The sequence below is a fragment of the Lissotriton vulgaris genome, chromosome 11, assembly GCF_964263255.1.
Source record: "Lissotriton vulgaris chromosome 11, aLisVul1.2, whole genome shotgun sequence".
NCBI lineage: Eukaryota > Metazoa > Chordata > Amphibia > Caudata > Salamandridae > Lissotriton > Lissotriton vulgaris.
The window spans coordinates 139998810-140020081 of record NC_141699.1 but is presented as its reverse complement, the minus strand read 5'-3'; the positions used below and the strand labels follow the sequence as shown (position 1 = coordinate 140020081).

At 51.5% G+C, this 21272-nt stretch overlaps 1 protein-coding gene across 1 annotated transcript in view; it reads left to right on the top strand.

The window, feature by feature from the left end:
• The window catches only part of ARL6IP4 (ARF like GTPase 6 interacting protein 4), a 97067-nt gene that overhangs the window by 52518 nt on the left and 23277 nt on the right, over positions 1–21272 (top strand). Inside the window, exon 4 of the mRNA XM_086942935.1 lies at positions 5864–5981. Within this exon, the coding sequence (XP_086799061.1) occupies positions 5864–5981 (118 nt within the window). The remainder of the gene's footprint in view (positions 1–5863; positions 5982–21272) is intronic.

The window sequence follows — 21272 nt, the reverse complement described above, 5'->3', positions numbered from 1 at the left end:
TGGACGCTATGCAGTGGGGTGCGGATGCCCCCCCGGGACTTATTACTGAAACCTTGGGGACGGGGAGAATCGGGGAGTCTCTCCTGATTGTTGTTAGGGGAGGTGGGGCGGGGGCGGGGGGCTTCGGGCCTGTCTGGGGCCGGCATCGCTGCCACTCCAGCCCTATATTGTAGTGATACGCTCTTTGATACTTGAGTTTGGATGGGGTTTCCACGTTGGTTGTCTGTCCGGGGGTGTGGGAGTTGGGGTAGTTTGAACATGCAAGTTGGGGGAGGGACGGGGTGGGACCTAGGCGTGCTGGGGGGGTTGCCGAGAGAGTGGCTGGGGCTTGGAAGACTTCACCATGGGATCCGACTTAGGCTATAAATGTCTCACGTGGAACGTAAGGGGACTGCACTCCATGCATAGGCGTCATAAGATCCACTCCTATCTGGTCAGGCGGGGCATACACATCACCTTCCTTCAGGAAACTCATCTGCTGGATAAAGAGGGGAGGGCACTGCAGCGGCGCTGGAGGGGGCAGGTCTTCCCCACTGGTTACTCTGCTTATGCTAGGGGGGTGGCCATCTGGATACGGGCGGGGGTACCCTACCAGTGCACACAACAGGTAATTGACCCGGAGGGGAGATACATAATGGTGCGTGGCAAGTTGGACGGGAGGGACCTTAACCTGGGTTGCCTGTACGCCCCAAATGTGGACCAACCTGCATTCCTCGCACTACTGTCCAACAAACTAGCTCAGTTTCTGGTGGAGCCCTTGCTCCTGGGCGGCGACTTTAACATCGTAGCCGACGTTGCCCTGGATAGATCCCACCCCCCCCCCCTTCCGAACGCACCAGCTGGTAGACTTGCACTCGCGCGCTCGGCCTGGCAACGCCAGTGGGGACTGGTCGACTCCTGGAGGGCTAACCACCCGTCGGACAGGGACTACTCTTTCTTCTCCGCTCTCCACGAATTGCATGTCCGTATTGACGCCCTCCTATGCTCGCAAGACGTGCACGCGGAGGTGTGCCACAGTGAATATCTCACGCGCTCGATCTCGGACCACAACCCGCTCCTCGTGCGACTGCGCTGGTCGCAGATTCGCCCGAGGATCCCGGCTTGGAAACTCCGTCATGAGGCACTGGACGGTCAGCTCTTCCGTGCCACGATTGCCTCGGGCATCGAGGCATATTTCCAGATGAATGCGGGCACGGCGGGTTCGGCCGCGACGGAATGGGACGCCTTTAAATCGGTACTACGGGGCCAGTGCATCGCAACGTCTTCGGGAGTGCGAAGAACGCTACTGGAAGAAATTGAGAAAGAGGACGAGACCCTGCGGAGGCTAGAGAGAGCGAGGCCTGAGCGGCCGGACACTCACGAGGCCCTGCTAGGGGCGCGGGAGGCGGTGGCGGCGACAGTGGAGCGTCTCCGGTGCTTTGATTACAAGGCCTACCTCACGCGAGCGCACTCGGAACGTGACAAATCGGGGGCTCTCCTGGCCTGGCTGGCCAACCCGACCCGCCGGAGCTCGGTCATCCTTGAGCTCAGAGACCATGCGGGGGCGGCGAGATTTGATCAACAGGGAATTAACGCGCTGTTTTACGACTACTACACAGAGCTCTACCGCAGCAGGGTCCTCCCTTCGACGGAGGAGTTCCGGGCCTTTCTGGAGGGTCTTGACCTGCCGGTACTGGAAGAGGAGGTCGCGAAGCGACTCGGGGACAAGATCGAGGAGAGAGAGGTGCGGGTCGCCATCAAGAGCATGGCAAGGAATAAGACGCCGGGCACCGATGGATTCCCTACGGAATTCTACCTCACCTACGCGGATCTCCTAGCGCCCCGGCTGACATGGGTGTACAACGAGTCGAAGCGGCTGGGCTGCCTCCCTGCGACCACGAGAGAGGCGCTGATTGTCCCCCTACTGAAGCCGGGTAAGCAACCTTGGGACAGATCAGCGTATCGCCCACTGTCCATGCTCAACCTGGACTACAAGATCCTGAGCAAGATCTTGGCGACGCGTTTGCTCCCTCACATGCCCATGCTGATGCATGCGGACCAATCGGGTTTCATCCGGGCCCGCAATACGGCGCTTAACTACGGCGACTCCTACATATACTGGAGGCCGACACTAATGACGGCGACGAGGCAGTGGTGTTTGCTGTCGACATGGAGAAGGCCTTCGACAGCCTGGAATGGCCTTATCTCTTCCATGTTCTACGGGAACTGGGCCTTGGCGAAGGCTTCGTAGATTGGACGAGACTGCTCTATACAAACGCGACGGCGAGGGTCAGGACGGGGAGGGTTATCTCTGAGATGTGCGGGGTGGGCAGGGGCACCCGTCAGGGTTGCCCTCTCTCCCCCCTCCTGTTTTCCCTGGCCGCCGAGCCCCTTGCGGCGCGGGCCCGGCTGGGCCAGGCGTATCGGGGTATGGACGTCTATGGCCAAGAACACCACATCGCACTATACGCAGACGATCTGCTGATGTTCCTGGCGGACTCGGCGGATTCCCTGCGTGGAGCTAAGACCCTCCTGCAATCGCTGAGTAGAATATCGGGCCTCTGAGTGAACTGGGAGAAGTCCCACCTATTCCCGGCCCGCCCACGGAGAGCATGCCCGCAAACTACAGAGGGCGTGACTTGGGAGGAGAGGAGCCTGCGGTACCTTGGCACCTCGATCTTTCATGACAGAGCCGATATCCTTGAGGGGAATATCGGTACGGCGATCAGGCACACCAAAGGGAACTTCGACTTTTGGGGCACGCTCCCATTGTCACTCATGGGAAGGGTGGCGCTACTCAAGATGGTAACCCTGCCGCGGCTGCTTTACTTCTTCGGGACCCTCCCGATCTGGATCCCGGCGAGCTACTTTCGACGGCTGCGATCGATGGTCATCGGCTTCCCGTGGGGGGCGGACAGGCGCAGGGTGGCCCATGCCACACTTCTCCGCCCAAGGGCGGACGGAGGTCTAGCGGTGCCGGAATATGAGCTCTACTACTTGGCGGCGCAGCTGCAGTGGCTGACACAGTGGGTGGCGCGGGCCCGGAGAGGGGAGGACGGAGCGGGAGAGCCGGCGGGTCCGGTTCAAGTGTTGTCCCGGATAGTCCTGGGGCTTCCGATGGGGGATTTCCACCTCACTCAGGAGTTTGCGACGGCCCGGAAATGCTGGAACAGATATCGCCGGAGATGCGGTATTACGATTCCGTACGCGCCTGAGATCCCACTTAGACTCTGCGGGGCGCTCCCACACGGAGGCTCGTGGCACGGGCTGGACGGTTGGGATCAGCAGGGGCTGTCATCCATGGGTGATCTGTACGAAAACGGGGCGATGTTGCCCTTCGACCTCCTGCAGGACCGTTTTGAGCTGGCGGGGGGGGACTTCCTCCTTCATGCGGCTTTAACGGCGGCGATCCGCAAGCACTGGGGGGCGGGCATATCGGAGCCGCCACTGTCTCTGGGCTGTCAGTACGTCGTGATGATGGCAGGGACGGTCAAGGCGGTCACGTGCCTGACTCGACGCATGGTCTCGGAGTCCACCGCTCCGCTGCTGACCCTGAAGGCGAAATGGGAGGCCGACTTGGCGACTGAGATCCCCGAGGAGGCATGGAATGGCATACTGGAAGGAGCCCGGAATAGCACGCGCAACGCAAGGTTCCAGCTGGTGCACTTTTATGTCCTACATAGGGCGTATCTGACCCCTGATAAATTACATAAGTACTTCCCGGCCCACCCGGCGTCCTGTCCGCGCTGCCCGGCGGATCCCGCAGACTTCCAACACATGTTCTGGTCCTGCCCTGAGCTGGGGCCCTTTTGGGAGGAAGTAGTGGAGGTTCTGAGGGAGGTGACGGAGAGGGACCTGCAACTCACCATGGCACATTGCATACTACACTGGTTCCCACACACGTCAAAGAATAAAGTCACTAGCAAGTTCCTGGACTTGGGGCTTCTCCTGGCGAAGCGGGCCATTACGTCCCAGTGGAAGGCGTCCCGGGGCCCCGTAGTAGAACGCTGGAAGGCTGAGCTGCTTAAATGGGCCAGATGTGAGGGTGAGCTTCGCCTGCGAGCAGCGCTTAGGATAGACAATGACATGGCACTGGAGAGAGCCAGGGCGTGGGAGGGGCTGGTCCTAGATCTCACGCTCCTGGATGTGGAGGAGGAGGACTCCCCGGTGCATAGCCCGGCTCCTGCGGGACACCCGCCTGACGGGGGGACAGCATAGGCCCGCTCTGCTATTTCACTACCCTTGCGTCCCATTGTGATGATTTACGAATGATTGCTGATAAATCCTGGGGCTTTGTTTCGGAGCTGATCTTGGTGAAGGGGTTGAGAGCTCGGTTAGGTGATACTCTGGCACGCCTGGGGGGGTGGGGGGTCTGGGCAGGGGTGGGGAGAAGCTGGGGGGGGATCCTAGACGAGGGTGGCGGGGTAGGAATGGTTGAGGGGGTTACGGGGAAGGGGAGGGGGTTTGTTCATGAAGAATGTACGGGGACTCCTGGCTCAAACTGGACTTGGGACATGGGAGAGGGAGTGTTGGGACCCACAAGCAGCTCTGCCATTTCCCACCCACTTGGTGGCTACAGCCATGTACAGACCGATCCAGCGCAGTTTCTTTGTACCTATGACTTTGCCGCTCGACCTCCGGGGTGCGAGCTGAATGGCTGTGTGATACAGGGGTGAGGGAGCGGCACTTTCACTGAACACCAAGGGGAATGGCTTACATTTACTGTCTGCATTTCTGATTTTGCTGCAATAAAAAGATATTTACAAAAAAAAAAAAAATAATTATTGAGACTGGGCAGGGGTCATTAGGGACGCCTGATCGGGTGGAGAGGAGCAGCTTCTCAGTGTCTGTTGTGGACACTGGCTCAAATTTATTGAAGATCATTGGGGGATCAGAAATCGGCTGCCTTCCCTCCAACCGCACCCCTCCTTCTTCTAGATTAGGGTGACTGAAGTTCAAAAAGATGGCTTCTACTTTGAGTTGGGTTTGCCCTATATAGGGGACTGTATCAGAGTTCGCCCCCTACTCCTGTAACTATCTATCTGGGGAACTGAGGAGGGGGCCCTTTTCTGAGAGCCACCGTAGGTTCGCGAAGAACGAAGCAGCACTTTGAGTAGTGTATTAATTTGATGGGTTGATATGTTCTTATTTGCACTTGATCTACTGTATTTCGCTGCATTTTTTTAAGTCTAGTGTTCTATCTCACAGTATTTTAAATTGTACCTGAATGATCATCGCTTTCCATATGATGTTTTAACTTGGACTGTGTGTATCTAGCACCTGAATGAAGTCTTTTCTGATTCTGATACTCCTGGTCAGCGCAGCCAAGACACGATACACATCAGATGTCCTTTAGTAATAAAGGAGATTTACCCGTTCCTATAAGTGTAATATAATGTATAAATCTATCCCAAAGGGTCTTTCAGGATGTTCTGTGTCCCATTACAAGTGTGGTGGAGGTGAGTACCTGTAGATGAGCACATAATAGGTAAAGTAGGAATCTGCCAGGTTAATACTGTGGCCAGAGCTCACGCTGTGATTCAGGTTGTATTTTTGTACTTAGAATTCTTATTTCCCCTAATATAAATCAGGACTTCAAGTACCATAATGCACAGAAACAAGCAGCACTGTTGAACTATTCGTAGGTGGCATGAGGCGACTTTCATTCTTTGTATCAAGCATTATGTGTTGATGCACCTACGTGTATTTTCTAGATAAAAAAAGTACATCTTCGAGTATTGTTCACTGAATAAGGGGCAAGGCTGCCAGTCGAGATGTGGACGAGATGCACCCATTGCCAAGTGCAAACCGACAAGACCAATGTAATTGTTGATCAGTCATTGTCCCAGTTTTTTCCTTTAAGTATCCTGTTGGCTGTTTTCAGTTTTGACAGATGAGCAAAAATCCCGCATCCAAGCGATGAAGCCAATGACGAAAGAGGAATACGACGCAAAGCAGAGTGTGATAAGGCGGGTGGTGGACCCCGAAACCGGACGAACAAGGTACAGTGTCATTACACAGCAGAGTATACTATCATGCTTCGGTTCACTACCTGTCACTATTGTTTAAGAGAACGTGTTGAGGGTCCCAGATAATCACACAGTATGATTCCAAAGCACGCACCTTGGAATACTCTTGTGCCTGTAAACACCTGTTTTATGTTATGTTATGATATGTTATTTTAATCTTATAAGGCGCACAGCTACCCAAGGGTTTCCCCGGCGTCGCCGGATAGGAAAAAAAGAAAAAGGAAGTGCTCTCTACATATTAAACTCTACATATTGGCTGGGTAGATTGACAGATAAAGGGTCCTTTTTTAAGGACCAGATATAAGTATTTTAATTATCTTCCCCAAGGATTTGAAGCCACGCCCCTCTACACCTCAGACTGTCTAATTTTGGCAGGTGGTGGTCACCAGCACTTCTTTTTGGAGACGTGGACTTATTTTTCATCTTCGGACGTTGACCCAGATTAAAAGAAAGGAGGAGAAAAAGGAAACAGTGACAACAGCAAAAAAAACACAGGTTGCAAAGGAACCTGCAAAAGTGAGATAGACTGTAATGTAGGGCGGTGGAAGAACAGTGCTTATTTGAGCTGGTGGATTCCGGTGCTCAGCACCGGCACCTAATTCTCTAATGCGGCACTAATGACAGTCTACCACACGGTAGCGCTGTCTGCCTGATTTTGAGATGAGCACAACAGCTGTGTTTAATGATTCAGTGTACATTAAAATGACAATTCAGATTATTCCATGCCAGTTTATAGCTTTGGGTGGTCTGGAATAGTCTGAGTTGCCACACTTGCCGGAGTGTGATGATTAGAAGGTTGTGCTGGTGCTGCCATTAGCATTGCTGGCAAGGGGGGGCAATGGGGTGGGGAAGGCTGCAGAGCCCTCCTCGGGCTACAAGCTAAGCACTGTGGAAGAGAGAGAAAGGGGTACGGGCGCATCCAGAAGTAGGCAGCCTTGGTATTGGACATCCTGGTGTTGGGCAATGGGCTGCTAAGACCAGCTTTGCACCCTTGGGCTTATATTTGTGACAAATCGAACGCTGAGGTTGCACCGCTACTCCTAAGGTTGAGGAAACCCCTGAGATCACTTTCTCTCTCTTCCCAGCATCTCAATCCGCAGGCCCGACAGTGAACAAACTTTGCCTTGGGTTGATGCCAATTCCCTGGTCCACCTTTACAGGACCAAGATCTGCCTGGTGCCTCTAATGTGTACTGTCAGTTCCTGCCTCTAGCATGGGCGAGCTGGCAGGGCACCAATTTTCTGAGGGGGACACATGGAGCAGTGTGCATTAAGGTTATGCCAACCAAGAGCGGCTCCTCCATGTGGGCGGAGGAGCGTCGCCCCACTGCTGTCTCGCAGTGTGAGAAGCAGAAACATAAAATTATATTATAAATTCCAATGTTTCTGCTGCGAGAAAGCAGAAGAAGAGTTTGGTTGGTGGTGGGCGAGTGGGCGGTCCTGCTCGAGGGCAGGGGAGGAGTGGCTAACCCAATGTTGCGGGTCATGACTTTTTGGACCAAACCAGCCATGTACACTTTCCATTTTCTCCATGTAGGCTGCAAGCAGCCTACATGGAGAAAATGGCCTCCCCATAGACACCTGTGCGGTCTGTGTCCCAGCCAATCACAACGCTGCCAATGCAGCGTTGTGATTGGCTTAGGGGAAAGGTAAGTTAAACAAGCATTGGCATAGCCAATATAAACAGCTTATTATATCAGAAAAAAGCAAATACTACACTAACCAAATAGAAATACTCCACTAGATTACTCTTCCAGGTAGTTACGAAACTATCAGGATCAAAAGTAAATCCTCCACCTGCACCCTCTCAAGACCTGTGTAACTTTTTAGCCAGGGCATTATAAGATAAGGTTAGAATAATATACGATGCCTCACAACCAAAAAACGACTCTCCCGCCCCAACTGACAATGACAACAAGGCCCCTTCCTTCTCACAATTCAAACAAATTCCTTCCACACAAATCCATGACCTCATCCTCACCATCAAATCAGGTTCCCCTACGGATCCATGCCCTGCTTCGGTATCAAAACTCAACCCAGATCTTCTAGCCCCCAATCTCACAGATATCTGTAACGCTATGTTCAACACTGGTATCTACACAGCAACCTGGAATAAGGCAACCATTAAACCTCTTCTCAAAAAACAACACCTAGACCCACTAGACACCATAAACTATAGAAAATTCCCCCCCCCCTTCCCTGCAAAGGGGGGGCCCGTACCCCCGCGCTTGACCCCACGCCCGCTTCCCCACCCGTGAGCCATACGGCAGTGACTGATGCAAACAGCGGCGCCCTTCTCACCTTGCTCCAGCCCTGTCCTTGTCCCTGCCTGTTAGTGTCTATCTGATTTGACAGTTCAAAGTGGTTTTATTCCTTCAATATCAAAGGGCGGGCAATGTTTTTAACACCCTTTAGCCCCCTTTCTTTCACTCCGTTTGCCCTCTGACCCCTGCTGGCACACATCAACAAAACAAAAATCTGCACGAGGCAGCAAAGCTATGCGGTGGGGTCCAGACTGTTGGGCTCCATCCTGATTGTCTGAGGGGGTACTAATGACCCGCATCAATCGCCCATTGACCAGGGGGCAGAAGTAGACTGGTAAAAACTCTCAACAACCATTACTTGCTGAGGAACACTGCCGGGAGAATGAGCGAAGCGGGAGCCGCATCCAGATAAAATGGCGGTGCCCACTAAAATCGAGGAAGGCTCCGGGCTAATGAGCGAGCCTGCGTGCGATCTGAAGCTTCGGAGAAACGTCGGGAGGACCCGGTCTCGCTCACCTACCAATGGAAGGACTGTAAGAGGGGCCTACGCAGCGGAGGGGCGAGAGCTGAAGACTACGGCAGAGTGAGGGTGGCATGAACTCTCCCCCAGTATACAGACGACAGGCTGGGTTGTGCTGAGGAGAGCGGGTCTCCAGAGGTGCGGCGGCCCGCCCCCATGCAGAGTGGACCGGATTGCCAAATACTGGAAGCAGAGTGAGGACGCCGCACGGACAGGCGATTGAGAGATGGCGAGCGCACCAGGGCCAAGCGGGAACTGAGAGGAGCGAGCCACCCCCGAGCGGCAGCACAAGCGGGCCTCACAGGCACCGAGTAGGGACAGGTGCGGGAAGCTCCCCACCGGCCCCCACGCTGACACACATTGCTGTGGGGGCAGCTGAGGGATGAGCTGGTGGCCAAGAGTAACGGCCGTCTCAAAGAGGCAAAGAGCAGTATAAGGGGGACTGGCTGATTGCTGCGAAGGAGCAGAGAATCAGAGAGAGCATCAGCAATGCATTTCCACAGGGATGGGCATTGGCATCGAAAATAGCTCGCTTAGGAGCACATAGGAGGAATAAGAAGTTTGGTCACAAACTCGCTTTGTTTGCAGCTGACATGAGCACTAGAGTGCTGACCTGTGGTAGGGGGAACCCATTCTATTAATTTTCTAAAACCATTGGTGACTTGGTCGACCTCTTGCGTACATCTTTTGCACATTTACTGCTGATTATTACACTTGCTCCCCCTAGATAGCCCGGTTTTCAGTGCCAGGACCTCCATTTTGTGCTCAAGTTGTAATCACCAGCAGTTCCTCCCCTCAAAATAGCAGGCATAATCTCTTAAATATAGAAAGGACTACTTAGTCCACACCAACTCATGGGAAAAGACATAGGACTACGATGCACAATGTACTACTAAATAGAAATAAAGGACCAACCACTTCAATCAATCTCTATGGAGAGTGACAGAGGGTTATACCCAGTGAGGCTCGATTCAAGGAAAGAGCGATAGGACTACACCCCAGAGTTACACTATACAGAGTTTTACAATCTCCTATTGACATTGACACTGTCTCCTTTGCTTCCCCCTTCCCCCCAGCGAAGTCCAACTGACAGTGACCATCCACGGAGCCCCTTTGAGATGGCCAGGGGGACTGGGAGGCTTGTTGGGCGCCAGGCCCTAATGTGATTATGTGGTGCCAGGAAATGTATTATGATTTACACACCCTGTCCTGGTTACCTATAAATGTGGTTTTTATGATTATGAGTTTATTTTGCATATTATGGTTTATGCTAGTGAGATTATGTTCCACCCTGTGCTTAATGCCCCTAATGTTAGTGATGGGCAAGGGGGACTGGGAGGTCAGGGGGACTCCGAGGTTTGTTGGGCTCCAGGCCCTTTTTTGATTGTGAATATGTGGTGCCAGGAAATGTTTTTCATGTACTATGATCTATGCACCCTGTCCTGGTTACCTCTAAATGTAGTTTTTATGATTATGAGAATATCTTGCATATTATGGTTTATGCTAGTGAGATTATGCACCACCCTGTGCTTTATGCCCCTAATGTTAGTGATACTTAGGAGGTTAGGGTCTAATATTAGACTGTTTAGATTATGGGCATACAATGCGTTTGGCGCCTAATGCGATGCTGTACGTAATTTGGTTTTTGTTACAGGCTGATGCCAGGTACAGTGTTTACTAGTGGTTACTGGTTGTACGTTTATGAGCTGTTTTACCTTTACTAAGTTCGCTTTGTGATGGTTCTGACAGTGGTCCAGTTGGCCCTGTCATGTGTAAACAATTCCCTTGAAAATATGATCTAGTGCCAGGTGGGACCATGTATATTATGTGATTACCTAGGTAAAGGGCCCATCAAAATACTAACGGAATCGTAGTGACTCCCAAGCAGTAAAGCTTTCTCAACTACTGGAATCTGTGCCCCATCTTGTCCTGCTCTGAAATAACAAACTGTTCCTAATCGCCTCACTTCCCGGACTGCACATTAGTTCAGATATCTTCACCCGACGTCTGGAATATGTGCCCCCTATTTGTCCTTATACTTCTCCTCACCACTGCCTTCCTCATAACACCCCTCTCTTATCCCCACCACCCTCCTCCTCCTCCTCATTTTCTCAATATGGCCACCACTTGTGTTAAGTCTGGAATTAATTGCTACAAAATCATTTATCCTCCTTACCTGACTAAAGCTGCAGCAAAACGATTCAAGCATAACACCATGGAATGTTTCCCTGATTCCCTTTTTGTCGATCAATTTTACAATGGTCGTCATGGGAGGCTCAAAAACGATTTCATTTTCTTCACTCACCACATCCCCACTTGGTCTACCAGCTTACATAACTCCCTTAACGTCACCTCCTCCTCCTCTATCCCTCATGGGAAACAGCTAAAAATCTCCCCCTCTGCGTGTTTCAACGGCTCCCTCACTATCTCACTCTATAACAACGGTACAGTCATGATCCAAGCCAAAGACACCTGTCTCTCCCTCTTTGAACACCTCTTCCCTTCCCTACTCCCCTCCCCTGCACCTTGACTCTTCATCTAGCTCCTCCCATCACTCCCTCTCTGCCTCTGACACCCCTACACTCCAATAGGCTGCACCCTTGGGAGGCACAGGTCGACCCTCTTCCCTCCCTCTCCCCTGTGCCATCCTCTCCCCTTCTTCCCCCCTCACAGTATGCCCCCTTCATCACTTCAGCCGGACTCTAGCTAATCCGCTCCTCGGCCAATCTGCACCATCCAATCTCATCTCCTCCCCCCTATCCCTACCTGCCACCCCCCTTTTTAGTCCAACCTTCCCATCTAGTTAACTTTCCTTACGTCCCCCTTATTCCCTCCTCTGCTCCTCTTCTCTCCCCCCTTCTCCCCTCGCTATGCACCCTGATTTCTCCGCAAATCCATTGCATCTCTCTCCTTCCCCCAATACTGTGCTACCCCCTTTCCCCCCTTCGTAACCCTTTCCCTTTCCCTCCCTCAGGCCTAGCAGAACCACTTCCTTTCTTCAGCTTCCCTATCTCCCAACCCCCTCACTCTGCCAGATGCCCGTTCCCTCATAGCCACCTCACCTAGCATACCGGACCTCTCCAACCCCCTCCCCTCGCTTCCTCCCAAACCTCCTTCATTCCTGTGTCTCCACACATTCCTCCCCTCTGCCTCCGCCTCCCCGCCTCGCTCCTCACCTACCTCCCCTAATTATGTCCTTAATTCCTATCCTTCTTGCAACACCAACAAAGACAACTCTCCTTTCACCTCTGATTCACCAACGCCCGCTCGCAACCTCCACCTTTCCCCACCTCTGAACCCTATACCCCAACTCCCCTCCCGCCCCGACTTCCCCCCACCTTCCACCGCCAATTGCACCCGCTCCTGTTTCCATCGAGCCACCCAACATGCCGTGCTCTGCCTTACTCTCTCTGGAAAATAAGCTAGGCTCTCTCATCACCTCCAACTCCCAACTTGAAGCTACCACTTCACTTTTAAGCTTCAAGATTTCCACTTTTCCATACACCTCGATTCCTTTGAAAAACACTCACCTTCCCACAAGATGCACCTCGCCCCCACACCCCATAATAGCCAAGCATAACCTGGAATTTGCAAACATCACAAACGCAAACTCACACAAGCCTTCGAACGCCATCCTTCTTCCACTTTCATCTCTAAGTAGCCCTACTATCTACGCTATTCCGATCATCTCCTCTGTCAGAACCACTCATCCACCTAAACCCGCCCGAGCACCCTCGTAAAAGTACAACATCCCTATCACCCCTCATAGCCCAAGTGCCCCCGTCACCAAAACAGTCTCGACAGAGCTGCGCTGTCTGCTCCACAACTGCTGATCTGCAATAAAACATAATCTTGAAATCTCTGACACCATGTTACTTCACAATATTGACATGCTCTTCCTCACAGAGACCTTGTTCAACGATACCTCTCACGCTATGTTTGATCTCCTAGTACCCACAGGCTATTTTATATTTGGAAATGACAGAATTGATAACGTTGGGGGAGGTGTTGTAGTCATCTTTAGAAACTCCCTTCAACTTAAGGCTTTTCCTAACAGCTCCTTCCGCACTTTTGAATGCCTATCCCTTGAACTTCAATTGCACCACCGCTCACCCCTCAGGTTCCATGCCATTTACCGCCCGCCTTGTAGTGGCCCCTTGTTTATGGAGGAACTCACTGACTTGATTAGCGGCCAATACTTGCAAAGTGACAATCAGATCTTCGTGGGTGACTTCAATCTCCACTGGGGCTTGTCTTGAGAATCCTCTACGAATTTGCTGGCCTCCTCCCTTTCTGCAAATGATCTTATCCAAAACTGCACAGAAACAACACACTCTAAGGGCACAATCCTGGACCTTGTTATTTCGAAAACAGACATGCTTACTATCGCTGCCCCTATTCATGTACACTGGTCTGACCATCTCCTCATCCGATTCTCTCTTCCTCTATCACACTCTATAACTCTCGGCCAACCTAAGAGGTCTACCTCCTGGTTCCGTAACCTAAAAATATTGACCTCGGTACCCTCTGTGAATCAGCTTTGCTATCACTTCCAAGGCTAGACCCAAACCTAGATGTTAACGAACTCACCTCCCAATGCCTCAACAATCCTTGCAGTCTAAATCAATAACGTTGCTCCTCTCCAAAGCAAAAAGAAAAGGCCCACTCCCTCATCACCTTGGTTCAACAAATCCCTCTATGAAGAAAGGAAGTACCTAAGATTCCTGGAGAAACAATGGAGACAAGCGCCCTCCACTGATAATTTGGCCACGCTTCGTTCAGCAAGATCCGAGTACCACAAGCACATCTTCCTTGGAAAAGTGACCCACTTCAGAACCCTCCTCGACTCAGCCAAAAGTAGACCCAAAAAACTATTCGATCTCTTCAAGAATCCAACCTGCTCTCCCCCAACCTCCAAGATGGAGGACTCTACAAAGAAAGCAGCGTAATTTGCTATATTATTTGACGAAAAAGTGAAATCACTTGTGGATCAGGTCAATCATCCTACCCCTCCAGAGGAGCGCAAATCCTTAGCCATTTTGCAGAACTTTGACTCCATCTCCGAAGATACCCTCCTCAAATGCATCCTCGAAACAAAGCCCTCCAACCATTCTCTTGACCCCATACCTAGTGCCATTGCCATTGACTTCTATACCCATTCTCTGTCCTATTGGATCACTTTGGTTAACCTCTCCCTCTGTCAAGGCTCCCTTCCTGTTGCCTTCAAAACTGGGCAGTTCACTCCTCTGCTTAAAAAACCCACTGCTGATGCGAATGACCTCAACAACTTCCGCCCCATCACTAACCTACCTTTTCTTGTGAAAATCACAGAAAGATGTGTAGCGAAACAACTCTCTCGTCATATCAAGGATAATGATCTCCTTGACAATTTCAAGTCCGGCTTCATTCAAAACTGCAGCACTGAAACAGCACTGCTGCAAGTGATTGATAACACGCTGCGGATACTCGTTTCTGGGGACTCTTGTCTTCTTATTCTCCTTGACCTTTCTGCAGCCTTTGACACTGTCAATCACAACACTCTCCTTAACATTCTTCAACAGAGAATGGGCATGGAGGGCACTGTGCTTAAATGGTTTACTTTCTTCCTCTCTGATAGATCCCAAATGATCAAAATAGCGAATAGTTTTTCATCTCCTTTGGCGGTAGGTCAAGGTCTTCCCCAAGGCTCTATACTTGCACCCACATTGTTCAATCTCTATTTAGAACCTCTGGGAAATCTCCTAAGTAAATCCGGGATCCACTATCATCTCTATGCGGACGACACTCAAATCTACCTTAAGGTTGCCTCCACTCACGATCGCGCCATCCTAAGCTCTACTCTCGACTCCATTCAGAACTGGATGTTTACTCATCAACTGATTCTGAATCCCTCTAAAACTGAATTCCTCCTCCTCTCCTCCTCAATTTCTCATCCCCCGGTTCAATCATGGATGGATCAGATGAATCTACTTAACAGTAAACCCATCATTGTCAACAGCTCAAAATCCCTTGGTGTCATACTTGACACAAGACTCAATCTACTCTCCCACATAAATTTCATTGCAAAGTCTGCTCGATACCAACTGCGCCTTCTTTGGGGGATTCGTCGCTCCTTCCCGGAGCATGACCTTAAAACCCTGGTCCAATCGCTGGCTCTCTCCAGACTGGACTACTGCAACTCTCTTCTTAATGGCCTCCCCAAATCCCACCTGTCCCCCCTTAAATCCGTTCTCCATTCAGCAGCTCGTTTCATATATGGGTCAAAAAGAAGCGACCACATCACACCCATTTTATCCACCCTCCGTTGGCTTCCCATCGAGGCAAGATCTATCTACAAGACTGCCTGTATCACCCACAAAGCCTTTCACTCCTCTCCTCGCTACCTGGTGAATAAAATGAAACTCTCTGGAGGGTCTAGACCATCACGTAATGCGGAAAATCTATTGCTTGAACCTCCCACTTTCAAGAAGGAAAGGTCGATGGCCCAATCCTTTTCAGTCAACACTGTGAGAATCTGGAACTCACTTCCACCTCAGCTCCGGACCACCACCTCTTCCAAGGCCTTCAAAACTGACCTCAAAGCTCTCCTCCTTCAAAGCCACCTCCAAATTTAATTCACGCCCTCTCTATCATCTGAAGGAAGTCCTTCCATTATAGAAAACTCTATTCTACATGACTATAGAAGTGCCTTCCCAATGTGTTCTTGTGGTTTGAGAGTCTGCCATTTATTGCAGTAGTATACTTCTACTTCTATTGTGTACTCCTTTGTAACATGCACACGTCACTTTCCCTCTTGTAATGTATTGTTTGCTACCTCTTGTACTTTGTTTGCTCTTAATATATGCACAACTGTCACTATTGCCTTATGTAACGTAATGTTTGCTTTTGTAACATGCTGACTTGCAATTTTTCCTCATGTTTCACTACTGTTCCTATTGTGAAGCGCTCTAACACCTTTGGGTAAAGACCGCGCTATATAAAAACACATAAAATAAATAAATAAATAAAAAAGGTGAGCTGGGGCGGTCCGGGGATGTTTGTGTTCAGGGGCCAGTCCCTGCTCATCCAGGTACTGACCAGTGAACACAAAAGGCCGCCTCTGTGTATGGTGCTCCGGTGCCCACTAGGTAATTTCAATCCTTTGAAGTGCTAGTGCATGCACACAGCTGAACATTAGATTGGCACTGAGAAGGGTGGAGGCTGAAGGAGTGTGAGGGCTGCTAGCCAGGGTTGGATTGGGATTAGAATTCGGCCCTGGCACGCTAAAATAAAAAAAAGTGGCCCACATTTGCATATTGCCTTTCCGCAAAACACTGCTTCGGCAAAGGTTTATTAAAAAAAAAAGGGGGGGGGGGTAAAAAAAATGCACGGATTAGTTTAAACTGGTGAAACACACCTGAAAACAAGTGAGACCACTTCTACTCTGGCCCCCTGACCGCACTCAATATGCATTTCTTTTAATTTTTCAAAAACCTTTATTGAGGAATGAAATCATGTCATACACAATAGATCATGCAAATCCACAGTTCTCCACAGCAAAATACCGTTCAAGTCAGTCATTTAGTTTCAGCTAGATTACATTGAACAGCAACTCGATAAGCCTGAAATGTTGAAGACCCAACTCCACTGTACCAGGGCCACATCCCCCCTAGGGAGCACACCTGCCATGGCAGCAGCAATGGGGGTTCTAAAACAGCAGGGGTGCTCATGGAGGGGGTGCAGTCACTGACCAGCGCCGGCGGCCGCTGTGTACACAGGCCCGGTGAGGAGTGCGGGAGAGGCAGCGCCGCTGGGGTGGGATCGTGAGAGAAGTTAGTCGACCAAGGGGCCCAAAATGTCAACTGGATGAGATCTGGTAGGCATTAAGTCCCAGAACTCCGATAGGAGAGTCTGGCAACAAAGGCATCCTCCAACCAACTTTCAACCCTAGGAGCAGGCCTCTGGCCCCAGCACATGGCCACTCTGCGTCTAGCAAGAACCAGCAGTATCGATATCAGATGCCGAGAGGCATCAGGGCAAAACTGAACGAAGCCGAGAAGGCACAGGGGTGGATCGGGACGCACCGCAGCGCCAGTGATGTCAGAAATGGTGGAACACACCGCCCGCCAGAACTCAGAAACCTTAGGGCAGAGCCATGCTAAATGGGCAAAGTCCACGGCAGGAGCAGCGCAGCGTACACAATTATCACCAGGGGTGAGCCCGAGCCGGCAAAGCTGCACTGGGGTGCGGTACAACCTATGCAAGTATTTGAAGTGGATCAGGCGGAGCCGATAGTTTGGTGACAGCTTTTTTGTTTGATTACAGCAGTAAAGCCAGTCAGCTTCCGAAATGACAGTACCGAGGTCCGCACTCCATGCCTCCCGTGCACGATCCGAGGAAATGGGGGCTGACACTAGGGAAAAAGCGTACAGTTTGGTAACTAACTTATACGGTGACGGGGAAGTGTATATGAAGTCCAGAGCCTGAAAGGTGGGTTTAGGCAATGTAGGGTGCAGCTTCCGGCAAGTGGCGCGCAGTTGATAGAATAAAAGCGAGTCCTGCAGCCCCGAGGAATCTGGGAGAGAGTAAAAGGAGTTCTCAGGGTACATTTTCGCCACCGTCCTCAGACTCAATCGCGTCGCGTGTCGGGACATGCTGGAAGACTGAAGGGAAATCTGGGTGGTTTACAATTGGCATTGAGTTGGCAGAGAGTAGCAAAAGACCAGAAAGCTGACTCAAGCAAGACCAGGCCCAACGTAGCGTCTCCACCGTGTCGAGCTCTGCACGAGGGCGCACCGCCAGCGCAAGCAAAGCCGTGGACAGGGGCCAAGGAGAAGCCACATTGGTCTCAACTGCAACGTGGGGCTGATGGAGGGTGGGGTGAATCCAAAAGTGCAGGAAGCTAGCCTGAGCACACAAGGCGTAGATCTTGAAATCAGGCACGCCCATCCTACTGGCAGACATAGGGAGAGTGAGGATATCATAAGCCACCCTAGGTTGTTTACCCGCCCATACAAGCGAGATAACTAGAGAGCGCATTTAGCGAAAAAAGTGAGAAGTAAGGGGGATGGGGATGTTCAGGAAGAGATAGAGGAATTTAGGAAGGACCACAATTTTGGCAATTGCAATTCGGCCCGCCAGAGAGAGAAGCAATCGGCTCCACGAGGGGATCCTGGATTCGAGCCAATCCACCGCCCGCCCGAAGTTTGACCTCCACAGTTCATCCAAATCCCTACTTAACCATATGCACAAATAGCGCGTGGTGCCATATGCCCACACAAACGGAAAATCAGGTGGGAATGGAACAATTGCATCAGTCAAGGGGAATAGAACAAACTTGCTCCAGTTCACCTGGATGCCAGAAAGCCTGCCAAAACGTATAATTTCCCAGACCAAGGGGCTTAGGTTTTCCTAAGGATGGCGGACATACAGGGTGACATCGTCCGCGTACATTGAGACAAGCAGGGAGCGGGACGAGAATTCAATACCTCTGTGAGTATGGTGCTGCCGAAGCTTGGCGGCCAGGGGCTCAATCGCGATGGCAAAAAGCATGGACGATAGCGGGCACCCCTGGCGTGTTCCACGGGCAATACTTATGGAGTCAGAAACCTGACCATTAATGTGGAGATGCCCGATGGATTGGTATAGAGGAGTTTAACCTTGCCCAGGAAAACGTAGCTGAAACCCATACGCGGTACAATGTAAAATAAGAAAGGCCACTCCAGCGTATCGAACGCCTTAGTTGCGTCGAGAAGGGCATCCACAGCCGGTAAATTAGGATTCATTTGTTGCAGGACAGTGAAAATGGCACGAAGATTATGTGAGGTTGCCCTCCCAGGAATGAAACCAGATTGATCAGAGAGGGCGATGGTGGGCATTAGTAGAAGAAGACAGGAGGCAATCAATTTAGCAAAGATTTTGTTACCTATGTTTATAAGGGAAAGAGGGCGGTAGTAGTCGCGGCGGTCGGCTGGCTTGTCAGGCTTGAGAAGCAGGGTAATCAACGCCTCACGCAACGACGGCGGGAATAGACCAGTGTCGAAAGACTCATTGTACATGGCCACCAAATGCGCTTCCAGGAGGTCAGCAAACATTTTGTAAAAAGAGGCTGGCAGGCCATCAAGGCCAGGGGCCTTGTCACCAGGTAGGCTATTGATGGCTGCCAATATTTCCTCTCTGGAAAAAGGTTCATCAAGGAATTTACGATGGTGGTCCTCAAGCCAGACGAGGGCAATAGACTCAAAGTATCGATCAAACTCCTCCCGTGGCAAGGGAGTGCTGGAAGAGTAGAGTTGCAAATAAAAGTCAAGAAAACAGGACTTTATGTCCTCTGGTGAGGTGGTCCTGTCCGGGCCGCCTTCGCTGAGGGCGTTATATATGAGGCAGCTCGCGGTGGGTGAAGAAGGTTAGCAAGAGTACGCCCCAGGCGGTCATCCTCCCTACCCAGAAAAGACAGCTCGCGTCCAGCTTCATCCGAGAATTCGGTCTGCTTCTGGCGGAGTAGCGCAAGCGTCTCAGGGCTAGGGCGCGCGGCCTGGGCAGCATCCAGATCCCTAATTTCCCCCTCGAGCTTAGTCAGGGTGGAGCGAATAGAGCGGAGAACGCCTGCCTGTTTTGAAATACATTCACCCCGAATGACAGCCTTGAAACCCTCCCATAGTGTGGAGGCAGAATCGACGGAGCCCTTGTTTAAATCAAAATAGTTGGTGATCGCTGTATGGATATCCGCACAGAACACAGAGTCCCGGATGGGGTTAGGAGGAATACGCCAAGTAAAAGCCCGTCGCAGGGAATTGGGCGGCCTAAGACTGAACTAGACCGGTGCATGATCTGAGAAGGTGCGAGCCATGTGCATTGAATCAGTGAGCCAGGACAAAACATCCGGCGAGGTCAGCCAAAGATCAATTCGCGACCAGCAGCCCCTCACGCCAGTGACATCAGGACGGAGGTGGCGCCAGGCATCATAAAGAGCGTTGTCAGTTAAAATTGATGCGAGAGCTGCTGCCACACAGGGATGGGACTTGTAAGAGCCTGAGCGATCCAGAGTAGCCGAGAGAGTGACATTGAAATCCCCACCCCAAACCACTGCTGCAGGGCTGCAGGAGGAGATGAGGTGCCAAACATGATTAAAAAATTGCGGGTCATCGGAGTTGGGACCGTAGACCGCGGCAATCGTGACAGGCTGGGCCAATAGTAAACTGTGGAGGATCACATACCTGCCCTCCGGATCGAGGAGTACCCGAGAAGTCTACCAAGGAAGGCCCCGGCGCAGCAGAATGGAGACACCCCTGCCATAAGACGAGTATGTTGAAGAGTGTGATTCCCCCCAATAGCGAGATTGAAGTCAAGAGACGGATCCGGACAACAGGTGCGTCTCCTGTAAGAGACATATGTCCACTTTGTGTCGCTGTAGGTGTGCGTGTATAAGTCGGGCCTCGCGGCGATCGTTCAAGCCCCGGTCATACCAAGTCCAGCAAATGATGTCAGCCGTAAGGGGGCAGGTCAGGGAGCAGTATCTTGGGGCGCGGGCAGCAAACCACGCAGGCCAATGCTGCACGCACATGGAGCAAGGGAGTTAGGGGGGCGGTCGAGTACAGCACGGATAGGGAGCAGCGCAGACCAATCAGAGGGCGGAGCCCGACGGCAGATAGCGGAAGCGCCCCTCAAGTCCAACCACAGGGAGGCGCAGCGCCTGAGGAGAGGGAAGTACCAGTGGAGCAGCGCATTGACCTGAAACACATTGTCAATAAGTGTAAACAGAGCAGATCGGAGATCATAATGCTGTGGAGCAATACAAATAAGACACATAGCGAGGGAAGGATGGACCAGTGAAACAACATGTTGACACGTAAGATGTGAGCTATGTGCATGAACAGAACAAATCAGAAAATACAGTGCAGTGTTGCAGACCAGACTTACTGCGGATTGCCAGGGCAGGAAGCACAGTACAATGGCACGTCAAGACCTATGAGTGAAAATACAGAACAGCCACACGGCGGCGAACTGAAGCCACCTCCTCAATAGAGGAACATTGAACCCCGAAACCCCCAACCCATCCCTACCCAACAGTCCCAGACATAGAAACCCAACCAACCCCGCACCCACTCCAACCCCCAAACAGGCTGGGCAATCCACCCACCCCTCCCCGGGAACCCCCAACTGGGAGAGGAGGGAACAATGGAAGAAGAGGGAACCATCCCGTGAGGGCATGGCAGGGCTAGACATACGCCCCTGCAGCAAAGCAGGATGGCCAAGATGAAGTTATATCAGGCATCGTTCAAAAATAGGGTAAAAGAACAACAGTAATGTCTGCACATTTAGTCGTTGTCGCTGGGACGACCAGCTCCATCGGGCTGAGATGTAGTAGGGGAGGAGCGAGCGCCTTTGTCCAGTTTTTTGGCAAACGCCAGGGCCTCTCTAGGATCGGAGAAAACCAGTGTTTTTGTGCCCTGCTGAACCCTCAGTTTCGCCGAGTAGGCCAGGGAGTATGAGGCCTTGTGCT